Source organism: Argiope bruennichi, chromosome X1 (genome assembly GCF_947563725.1).
Source record: "Argiope bruennichi chromosome X1, qqArgBrue1.1, whole genome shotgun sequence".
Lineage (NCBI taxonomy): Eukaryota > Metazoa > Arthropoda > Arachnida > Araneae > Araneidae > Argiope > Argiope bruennichi.
This window is the reverse complement of record NC_079162.1, coordinates 125,202,962-125,215,814: the sequence shown is the minus strand read 5'-3', so window position 1 is coordinate 125,215,814 and position 12,853 is coordinate 125,202,962. Positions and strand designations below refer to the sequence as shown.

The 12,853-nt window shown below is 27.1% G+C and overlaps 1 protein-coding gene across 1 annotated transcript in view; it reads left to right on the top strand.

Annotated features, from left to right (window-relative positions):
• Positions 1-3,019, top strand: part of LOC129958738 (delta(3,5)-Delta(2,4)-dienoyl-CoA isomerase, mitochondrial-like) — an 82,952-nt gene extending 79,933 nt beyond the window's left edge. The window contains exon 8 of the mRNA XM_056071394.1: positions 2,619-3,019. Within this exon, the coding sequence (XP_055927369.1) occupies positions 2,619-2,720 (102 nt within the window). The 3' untranslated portion in view covers positions 2,721-3,019. The remainder of the gene's footprint in view (positions 1-2,618) is intronic.
• Positions 3,020-12,853: the final 9,834 nt, after the last annotated feature.

Genomic DNA, 12,853 nt, shown 5'->3' with positions numbered 1-12,853 from the left:
TGGAAGAGTTCGGAATCCCTACTAAACTTGTTAATTTAACTAAGACTACATTTAATAATCTAAAATGCAGGGTTAAAATCCAAAACCATTTATCCGAGCCTTTTGCAACAGAGAGAGGCCTGCATCAAGGGGATTCCCTTGCTTGTATGCTTTTTAATATTGCCTTGGAGAAATGTATTCGGGATAGTGGATTAGACTGAAAGGGCACTCTGTGGAATAGATCCATTCAACTGACCTATGCAGATGATATAGATATTATTGGAAGGTCAGAAAGGGCACTGAGAGAGGCCCTTCAAGCTTTGGAAATTTCTGCCACAGATATAGGCCTTATCATCAACGAAGATAAAACAAAATTTATAGAATTCCCGTCCTCAACTATAAATCACAGTGTTCCTCTGTGTATTAACGGTCATACCTTCGAAAAAGTCGATCATTTCAAATACTTTGGCACAATGATTAATGACAATAATAAACTCAGAGCAGAAATTGTCAAGTGAATAAAAATGGCTAATAAATGTTTCTTTGGACAGAAAAAACAACTAAGATCCAACGTAATCAGTCAAAAAACTAAACTAAGAATTTATAAGACTCTTATTATGCCTGTTCTGCTCTATACAAGTGAAACTTGGACTTCGTTATTTGAAAGGATTTTTTACCGTATGTTCCTATGAATAAATTAATATGCATTAAAATTTTAATTATAAGCATTTATAAGTTCTCAAACTTTGTTTTCTTACTTATATATATATATATATATATATATATATATATATATATATATATATATATATATATTGTTTTTTTATATAAGAATCATTTGCTTCTTCCACATTTTTTGCGTTTGTCTAATTTAGACTTACAATGAATTGTTTTAATTAATAATATATTTAATTAGTTTTACATAAATTTTTAAAAGAGTGATTCACATTTATATAATTTATAACTACGCATCATGTATGCATGAAAAAGAGCACATCTCATATTCATATTTTGGTTTTATGAATTATCTGCGGAATTTCATATGCCATGTTAATCTAATATTTTAAAGTGGAAAGTGTAAGGAGTTTTTGCACTACAATTGTTTCCCTCTTTCACATTATTGTAGTCATAATGCGAAAAAGTAATTTTTCTACTAAAAATGTTATTTAATACTTAAAAGAATCTGGATTTTAAGCACACTTACGTTCAAACTAAATGGTGCAGATGCATTTATTAAGGATATGCATAGGCTTCGCGCACCTGGAAATTCTGATGTCACTTAAATTGCCTTCATTAAGGTTTATTTTAAGTATTTATAGCTAAATAAATTTCAATAAAAGAATAACAGATTGCAAGTGATTCGTTATTTAAAAAATTACACCTGTAATATTCCGCCGCATATCTTTAGAATAAGATATTTAATATCATTGAGAGAACTGTCAGTACGCGTACTTCTAATCTTTTGAATTCACAAGCAAGTTGTGGAACTTAGGTGTTGGGTATCATTTGGTAGATATTCAAATTAGAGCATTCTTTGGGATGACTGTTGTTTATGGAAGATAGAGCAGTAAAACCCCACAAATTACATAAATTATAGGAATCTTTTTTTTTTTTGTAAAATTCGCACTACCAAAGGAAAATTTCTGCTTCCATGTGGTTCAGTACTTGAAATGAAAATTTCCTTGACAAGAGTCATTCAGTTTTAAACTGTCCTATAACTGATATAAAAACACAATTGTAGATTTGTATAATTCCCTATTTTCTATGTTTCAAATCTTAATAAGATGTGGTAAAGTCAACTTTTTTGCTTTCTATAATTTGGTCAATTTTAAAGATGCAGATATAGAAAAATTTTAATAATGATCTAATAGCAGGAAAAGGAAGAATATTCTATTTGAAATTTTGTCTGTGGAAATCTAATAAGAATTTAAGCAGTGCAACTTTTTGCAATTTAATTGCAAGACTAATTCATAAATATAAACTATTTTGTTCATTTTTCAAGTTTCTAGTGCTTACTTATCTCCCACAGGTAAAACGCTAAACTGTGTGTAGACTCTTTTTGGAGCACTTTGAAATAACAAATGATTAACTAAACATATCCAGAACAATATTTAAAGTCTTTACAATCTTTAGGTTATCTTAATATGTTACCTATCTTTAAAATTCTTGACAGATTAGTTAAAATTGTTTAGAACTTTTGTTTTCTGTCTTCAGAGTTTCATGCTATAGTTATGTCTATAGTTATTTATACTGTCCTGTATAGAGCTGCTGAGTTTAATACTGCTGACCCTTTTTTCTTACGAAAAAGAATTACTCTCATGCAAGTTGTACTTAAGATCACAAGTCAGCATCTAGGCTTTTCAGTACATCTACGTTCAGACCATGAAATTTATGTTCTAGGTTTCAGTTAATCATTGCATAAAAAAGCCTTTAATTGAAATTGAAATGAGTGCTTTGTTTTTGTGTAGTTATCATTGTGGTAGAATTCTGAAATGTGCTTAACTTTATTATATTTGGCTGCTCGAAAAAATTTTCTGACTTTTTCCCCCATGGAATTTTGTTTCTTGTGGATTTTTTTTTTTTTCACTTTGGATTTTTTTAATTTTTTTAACACGAATGTTTTCTTTTTTTTTTTCCAGACGTATTGGAATATGACCATGCTTCAAAGTGAAGATGTTTTAAAAGCTGCTGAAGCAACTATCAATAAGTCTGATAAACCTCCCCGGTATTCGAAATTGTGATCAGTGAAGTGTGGTGGAAATTTTTTTTTACACGCCTTTTGTTTTTGTGAATGTGGTTTCAGTATTTCAGAAAAAGATTTGTCAATAAGATACTTATGCTTTGTCTCAGTTAAATGTAATCTTATTACTAGTTAAAGTAAGAAAAATATTTAAAGGGTATTGTTATATATTGTGATAAAGACAATTTTTCTCTTTTTTTATTTATCTATATTGTAACTGCTTCACTTTTCTTTGTTATTTTTAAAATTTTAAACAGAACTGTAAAATGTTGAGGTGAATAAACTCTTATTTCAATAAAATATTAAGTGGTATTTATTTATATCTGTCATCACAAGCAGTCTATCACAAAATTGAGTGTATAACATGAAGCATTGAAACAAATATTCTGGAAATGTTATTCCATTTATGTTATTTCATATGCCTTTTTAATATTTTTTGAGTTGCATTAATATTTTGATATTAAAAAAAAAAAAAAACAGAATACTCTTCATAACGAAATGTCAGTCACATCAATTTTTTTTCCTGTTTGTCCACAATTTTCAGTAGCAGTAGATATATTAGCTATGCTAAAGTACTAGGAAATACTAATACGTCTAATATAATAAAGCTGGTATTGTCTAGACTGTTTCTTTCTTTCTATTTTTGATGTTCACTTCCAAAGCTGTCAGCGCTATATTGGTATATTTCCTTTAAAATCTTTTATTAAAAAAATTTCTTCGGATTAGTTAACTTACATGTCCAAAAACAAGACTTATCCACTTGAAAAGGTTCATTGCTATAACGATCGTAATTGGCTTCCTTGAAGGTGAAGAACAATGGCAAATAATAAAATATTTTTTTTATCTTTCAATTGGGACTGTTGGCGGATTTATGCATTTTTAAATAGCGTAGGTGTTGTACATTAGAAGATACTTTTAATAAACTGTATGTACTTTTAATTAACTGGCCAATTAAATTTCATATTTCGATATATTTTTAACTTAATCAACTTGTTAATGATTTATTTTGGGATAATTTTTCATTTCATTATAATTTAAGACTGTGCTGCTTGCATATTTGTACAAAATATTGTTGAAGTAGTAGTTCAATGTTTATGAATTCTATAATATTTAATTAGGTGTAATAAAAGTTATTGGAGCATTTATTCCAGTCGATATCGTGTTAATGTTATTCAGTTAATATAATTGATAAAATTTGTATTTTTTACAAATTTATTTATTTGGTAGCTAGGAAAATAGAAATTTTTTTATACGTCTTGTTTGTGGTCTTAGTCTGCCAAGTCGGAAATCCGTCATTAACTTGGGCATAAGTAATGTTCTTCATTGATTCATCATTCTTATAAACTATGTCATTCATATAATTGTAGGGCATTAATTCGTCACAACTGTATTGTAATAACTTTATAATTTTTAATAGTCATAATATAAATAATTATTTTATAAACTGAAACATTTATTTATATTTATAAAAAGATTATATTGAATCACGTATTTTGCAATCGTTTGAGTACCTTATTGCTATAGTGTTGCAATTCAGATCTGTGGATTCTACAAATACTTACATAAAAAGAATAAAATTAGTTCTGGGTTGCAGTAATGAAAAATTTCATAATTAATGAAATATCTTTCAAATCCAAAATGTTTATTTTTCCTTAACATTAACGCATGAATTCTCCTGTTTCCTGTATATACATTATTTGAATTTATACAACGTCATAGAATTTGATGTAAAGGACGGAATAAAAATTATAATCTTTCTTAGTTAAAAAAAAAAAAAAAAATCCAATTCTGAAAATGTTTTAGAGTAATATTAAATTTCGATATCTTAAGTATAAAAAGTAGTTTGAAGGGTGGGATAAATTTCAACAATGTAATAACAACAATTCATGTATTTACGTTATATATGTTTATTCCTTCAGAAAGAGTATTTTAGACATTAACAGACCAAGAGTGCGGTTACGATAAAGTCACACAAAGAAAAGGAGTCACCCAACCTTATTCTGCTATCGGTCATCGTATATGAAAACTAAACATTCCATTTTAATAGTGTATACTAAAAGTAGCTGTGCTAAAAATGTATATTAAAGGATTGTCTATATTTTTATAACTATAGAAACTTTCAAAATTCATGTGACAACACCCTTTTTTATGTCATTAATTGATTCGCCAGGGAAAATTACCCAGATTACGAACTCTGATTGATATACTATAATTACATAATAATTTAATAATAAACATAAATAATAATTTAACATTTTCTGCTAAGGGGCCGTTTCCCATACGTAGATATATAAAAATTTAGAAACTTTCAAAACGTAGGTGATATTATTTTTTATTTTTGGGGCGCTTTGAAAATATCTGTAAAGTTACAATCTACATGTTAGAAACTCTTACTACTTGATACATTGCAAAATATTACTGTGAAAATTTCTGGTATAAGTTTAATTCTTTTCCGTAAAAAAATATTTTTAAAAAAATCGAGAAAGTTTTCTCTAAATTGCATCTAAGTCTAAATCATCACTACGCTCAAAAAAAAAAAAAAAAAAAAAAAAAAAAGGAGGAAAATTTTAATGTATGAGCGAAAGAAATCATTTTTTTTTTTTTTTTTACTTCAAAGAAATACAATGCTTTACTGTGAATTTAGTATTCGATACAAATGCTTTTTGAGTGCGAAAGATTTTATTATAAGATACGTATTCAAAACATAAGCGTGTTAGAAACGTGGACGCATATCGTAGAACTTCACATATTTACTTCACGTACTTTTGATATCTGTTATTGTAGCATTTTTTACTCTCTCGAAGGAAATATACAAGAAAATATTGCAGTCATCAAAAAGCTCGTTGAGATTTAACATAACAAAACATAAACATATTTTTTTCATTAAGCCTATCTGTATGTTGTTAGTTTATGGATTTACGACCATCGTTTGAGATTTCTGTCAAACTTGGAAGGATATTCATTCATAGGAATATCTTTTGTCTATCTGGCTGCTCGAGTACAGGTGAACTGGATAACTGCAAAATGTAAAGAATTATATAAATAAAACGTGGTTTTATATTTAACATCTAAAATAATGATTCTTATCAAATTTTGAACCAAATCTGTCTAAGGATTGAATGTTTGTTGGTTTGTGCTTTTACATGTACTTAAACGCAATAACTCAAAAAAGCAACAACTTAGGTAACTAATGAAACAACAGAAATTTGAAAGCAGATATAGTTAAAAGGATAATTACTGTATATACAGTTATAAAAATAATTCTTCCGTAGGATGTCTAAAAAAAAACAGTTTAAATAATTGAAAATATGTATTAGAATCTTTTTGATTAAACTCAACAAAATAAATTAAATTAAATTGGCTTGGGAAAAAATATGGCATTTATCAACCAAATATATTAAATTGAGTAATAAAATTAATAAATAAGAGTTAAACATTAAAAGAATATATCCAAATGTAATAAGCCATTCTTAAAAGTTAAAAATTCCTTTCAAAAAGTGTAAAAGCAGAGCTTTAATTCGTAATTGAATTATTTCGTACCTCAAAGTTCTTCATTTAAGTGAGATCAAATAAAAAAATAGCCCTTAATATTTTAAAAATCACTTGATATTTTGTCTTCTCAGTAAGGAACAAATCTTTAAATAAGAAGCAACTTAAAAATAATTATCATTCTAAATTTTATGCATTATTTTATAATAAACTGTATTTGCTTAGCTCAAAAGAAATTCTTACAAAACCTTATTTTTCAAGAAATTAATTAACCTTCCGGTAGATTGAAATTCATTATTTTTAAATTGTATTTGAACCGTTTCGGTCCTTTATTTAAATGTAAAGTAAGAAATTCATAGATTTTTACTGGCAAAAATTGCTGTTATCTAATGTGTTAATCAATGCTCCATAAATAGTTAAAATTATTTAAAATTTCTCTTTTTCGTATGGTCATGAAATAAACGAAATATATGCTTTGCATTCAAAAAATTCATATTAAATATACACAATAACGTTTCGATGCCTGAATTAAATTCCGTTTAGGATTATAATGTTATGTTATAATAATTATAATTTATGTTATAATAATCATAATTAATGTTATATTATAATAATTATAATTAATGTAATGTTATAATAATTTCAAATAAGATAATCCTATAATAATTACAAATAAGATAATGTTGTAATAATTACAATTAAGACAAATTAATTTTATGAAATTTGAGGCTTTTGTAAGAAATTGTAAACGCCTAAAACATACAATAATAAATACTAAATAAACAGAAATGGAATTTATCTTTTTATAATATATTGAGTTCATTGTGCATTAATTATAAAAAGAAATAATTTGGCCAGAATGTTTATAAAATTAAATAGTTACAATCCTATGAAGTATGCATTAAGAAATAAGATTCCCATTTTTCAATGATTTCTATAAATTACATTCTGTGAGACAACAAGCAGAAATTCTAATTGGTCGCAAGGACAGAGATTCTCCGCCAAAACTAAACGTAGCAATTATTGATAAAATTTTAAGGCGTTGAAAAGCAATTTTTTATTTTGATTTGTTGTTCTTTGCTGCCCCAAATATTTTTTGTATGTTTTTGTATAATATTACAACGACGCGGAAGATAACATTTGATACAAGAAATGCATAAGTTGCCGGCATTTTGAAATTTCTAAGTGCGATAAGACATGCATCGTTTTAGAGGCAATACAGAAAACTTAATGTAACAGAAAAATTACTCATAGGAATGAGCTGAAATTAGGCATGCCTCATAAAACAGCTTTGCCCATTGATTTATGCCCAAATTTCAGTGTGTTGCTATTTAAAAATTTTTAAACTTTAATTTTGAAAAATTATATTGTAAATTAAAAATTACTTTTAATGATAAATATGTATAGAATATATTTCGATAGCAAAAAAAAAAAAAAAAAAAAAAAAAAAAAATTCCAAATAGCAAGTCCAAACATTTATTTTAACAATAGAAGGTCAAACATTTTTTAGCTCATAATTCCGAAACAAATAGACCTAGACTAACGAAATTCAGTTTTCGGGAATAACTTTTTTTTTCTTTTTTTGAGGGGGAAATGGGTAATGCCATTTGAAATTTTGAAGTTTGTTCTTTTTTTTAATATATATATGGGCCCTAATGAAATTTTTAATTCAAGAATCTTTAAGAGTATTTTAATTCTTTTCGAATGATACCCTTTTTATGTCTTTATGATCAACTACATTAGAATAAAAGTTTGTGGCTTCATTTTTCATTTCGTAACTGTACCTACCGACACTCAAAACTGCTAAACCTATGATTTCTTCATGTTTAAATCCGAAATTCATAGATGATGATGAGAAGGAAGTTGAATATGGAACCGACAAAATTAGAGTTTAAAAGCCATCACTAATAGATCCATAAATTTTATTTTCATTTTCGTAATGTACACGGAGGATATTTACATAAAAGGGCCTGAGGCAAATATCAAAACAGCGTCCTATCACAGTTTTTAAATTACTACAGTCCTCATACCCTCCTCCCACCCCAAAAGATGTTATGCAGGGATAGAGAGTTGGAAATTAAGCCAAAATAATTTTGTATAAATCATTTTTAAACTAATATAATCCAACGGCTGATCAATACATCTTAATTATTCAAACAGATTAATTAAATTATTCATAAAAATTAAGTAAGTAAATATAAAAATTAGGTAATATATATAAAAGTTATAAAGGAAAAATATAGTAAAATGTGTAAAAGTATTAAAAATTCTATTTTAAAATGCAGTGTTTGAAAAATTGTCATGTACATTATATTTGATCATTTTAGAGGAGGGGGGTCCTACAAGAATATCAGTGCTTATTCCGCTCCTGAAGAAATCAATGGAATGCATATTGATTTTATATTTTTCTGACATATCAAAATTTTCACATAAATAGATTTGAATTTTTTTTTATTTAAATCTTTTTTAATGGTTTAAATTAATAATATATAATAAATTTCCTGAACCAGGCCAGCAAAACTTCACTAACAATTTTCGAAACTATTTCAAAATTTAAAAAAAAAAAAGTTCTATAACGTATTATGATGCCTTTTAGATGATTTGATCTTTCTGTATTTAATGTTCATAATGCAGTTATATCTATTAATACTAATAGCGAAAATGTGTCTCTCTTTTGTCTGTCCCTTAACGCATCAGGCCAAATTATTAGAATTGATGTTACCAAACTTGATACAAACATACTTCGGAGGTTGGAAATGTGCACCTTAAAGCAATTTTTCGAGCGAAATGTGTCTCTCTTCTCTCTGTCGCATAACGCATCAGGCCAACTGTTAGAATTAATGTTACCAAACTTGATACAAATGTACATCGGAGGTTGGAAATGTGCACTTTAATGCAATTTTTCGTCACTTGAATTAGTTTTGATTAATTAAAAATGTAGTGAAATTTTGATATTGATAAGCTTTAAAGTAACATCTAGAAGAATGATAGTTACCCAATATATCGGCTTAAAAATAAAAAACAATGACAACAACATAGAATTCAAACACTCATCTTTTTGCAGTGATATATTTGGTTGTATAATTCCCCCTCCCCGCAATTTTAAAATTTTTTTTACAAATTTGTGAAGCAGTAGTTTTATTTGCTGAAATTCAACTCAGACCTATTTTCTCGTTTCATCAAATCTTTAATTTTTTTTTTTTTTTTTTTACCTTCTCGTATCGAAGTATATGGAAAGTATTATAATCGTCAAAAAATTTGAACTCGAAGTTTTGACGAATCTCCACGCTTTAGACCTCCCTGAGTTTCGAAACACACCTTTTTGACATTATGTCTGTTTGTCTGTCTATGACAAAGACAACTCATAAACGTTTTGAGCTAGAAAGATAAAATTTGGTATATGAACTTTACATGAAATTTATAATTTCTAGATTTTGAGCTAAATCTAATAAGAGAAAATCTATCTGTCCCGCTGTTCGAATATAAGTTAACACCATAACTACAAGAAGAAGAAATCTATATGGATAAAATTCGATACACAGATTTAACATCTATAGTATAGACACCTATCAAAGTATGAATAAAAATCAACAAGATGTTGACGTTCTGCCAATCTGTTCTTTCAGAAACTTGTAAACGCAATAACTCAAAAACATAGTACTTAAATATATCAAATTTGGTGTGTGATTTTGTGACTACAGTTGTAATTCTTTGCCCAACTTTCGTTTCAATCATTTGAGAAAATCAAAGAATTGAGAAGACACAAATTCGATTTTCTGATACTATTAACCGCACGTCAGGGATTAATCATCAAAAAACTAGCCAAAGGTTATTATTTCATTATTATTGTGTGTCAATGCTATACAAGGTATTCTCCTCCTTACCCAAGGTCCACAATTTTTTTTGCGGGCCTTGGGTAAGGAATGGGTGATAACATCTTTATTAGAGAATACGCGAGAAAGTGTTGGGGAGACCATTTCAGCTGATTCTTCTGTGGGAAAAGATTATTGTACCTCAGATAACTTTTTGAATGAACATTTTTGTTTTATTTTTGAACAATGTAAAAGTAATAAGTGATTTCATAACTTTCGAGACTACTAAATTCTCTTTTTCTTTTCCTAATTTTAAGCATAAGAAACTTTTATTTCTAGATTAGCTTTTAAATGTCACATTTATTACATGTACGTAAATTATTTCGAAGATTTTTCATAGCTTCTCAAGTTATAGACATTTTGAACTATACATTTCATGAGCAAATGCCAATTCTCCTTATTTTGAGACTTACAAAACTATTATTAATTTATGCTAACTAGCTATTAAATTAGCTGTTTATTTATGTTATTCATTTATTCAATATAAAGAAATTATTCATATTTCTAATAATAATAAAGATGAATGTGTGTGTATTGGTACTTTATAGGCCAGATCATTTGACTTAGAGCTATCAAACTCGTCATATATATATATTTTGAAGGGTAAGAATGTGCATCTGGGAGCAATTTTTTTCTTTTGAAATTTTAATTAAGATTTTTAATTAAAAAAATTAAGCGAAGTTTTGACACTTTTTCTCTATTCCTTCCGAAAATATTGCAGCAGCAAAATGATTTTTACGGCATCTTAGTATTCAAAAAAATTGTCTTTACAGTGCTAACAGATATTTTGCTATATAATTTCTCTTACTAACATTTTTAATTAATTGTTTTAATATTTTAATCATATTTTACAGTAATATATTTCATTGCTGAAGTGAAAATAAAATCTTTCGTATTGTTGCTACTAATATTTCATCTTGGCTTCTTTTTTTTTTCATTGTTAGATCAAGATATGAAAATTTGGCTTATTTTTGCATGTTGAGTAGCTTTCAATATAAGACATGTTTTTAATAAATTTTTTTGATATTTTGCTGTATTTAAAATTGTTTAAATTCAGAGCTAAGCAATGAGGAAAATTTTTTAAAGGGCCCCCAGTTTAAAATGATACTGCTTTCGCCTGCCATATAATTGGTTGTATAAAGATGTAGATGTAGATGTAGAAAATTAGGGAAATGCAAAACACAATGAATAGAACGATGAAAGCTTTTGAAATAATGTTAGTTAGTTAATATGCCTGTCAAAATTTGAAATTTGAAAATATTTTGCTGAGGAAACAAATGAAATTTTTAGTAACCATAAATCCCAGCGATCAACTAACTGGTCGCCAAAAGCAGCTAATAATTTATAAAACATCTGATAAATATTTATAATCTATTCCAGCAAATGATTCGTTCTTAAAAAAATTTTAATGTTATGACACATATTTTTTTAGGAGTTTACATAAAGAAATGTATAAATTTAATACCAAAAATTGAGACTTCGAATACAGGGAATGTGTGGCTATTTCAAATATCATAGCCGTTTCAGCCTTTTAATGATTTTGCTCATTAAAGGAATTAGAAAGATTTAGTCTGTTATTTAATTTTAAAATTTAAAAAATGATCTGTTTTTTTCGAATTTAATTGTTGAATATACCTTTAGTACAAAAGAAAAAAAAAACTTTTGGAGCATATGAGCGATATTATGTTACGTGATTTATTAAAGAATATTCTTAAAACGAAAATAGCAGTCATGTTCTGAAAGACGTTTTGTGCAATACTAGGCTGAAAAAGTAATTAACTTTTAAAAAATGCCAAAGGAAGTACTTAAAAGAAATTTTAATAGTGAACGAAGTTTTAAAGATAAATATTAAAAAAGAGAATAAGAAAATCAGAGATAAGAGAAAAATATACAAAAATTATCATACATGTTGACACAATAAATAAAAGAAGGCAAGCAATATTAAAATTTCGTTATCCTGGATTGGCGAGAAGGTCTCAATTTCCTGCTGTTAACTAAAAAAATGTCAAAAGAAATACCGAAAGAAAGTTTCAATAGTGAACGAAGTTTTCAATGGTAAATATTAAAAGAAAATAAGAGTTAAGAGAAAAAATACAAACATTGTCATACATGTTGACACAATAAATAAAAGAAGGTAAGCAGTATAAAAAGTTTCATTATCTTGGATTAGCGAGAAGGTCTCAATTTCTTACTGTCTGTCTGAGATTAATACAAAACTTAAATAAAATATTTCGATTTATCGCGTTTCTTACTTATAAGTAACTGATTTATATTTAAAAAAGAAAAATTAGATTTAATAGGAAAAATTTCTTTTTCATAATTTTTATTATGCATTAAATACGATTATCCAATTAAAACCAGTATAGATTTATCAGCTTGAAAGACAATACAAGATAAATATTAGAGCAATATATTAATTAAGTTTCTTTATTTCGCTCTATTTTTTGCTTTATTTTTTTAAAAAATTGTTTAATTACTTACAATTTCATCGATTCCGATATTAAAAAATTTTCTTGTGCTAATTTATCTTTATGTATTGTATTTTGCCCTATTCCTTATCCTATGCCATCTAGCATCTTATCCCAGCTAGCATCGTGAATAAAAGCTCTAAACGTCTTATCACTTATATATAAGGTAAGGAAATGAATGCATGACGGGAAAAGAACGAAACTCCCATAAATGAAGCACATAAAAACACATTTTTTTAATGATTTCGATCTGAGAAATTTAAACTGTGAAGTTTTAAAGGCCATCTTTTGCCTCTAAAAAAAGG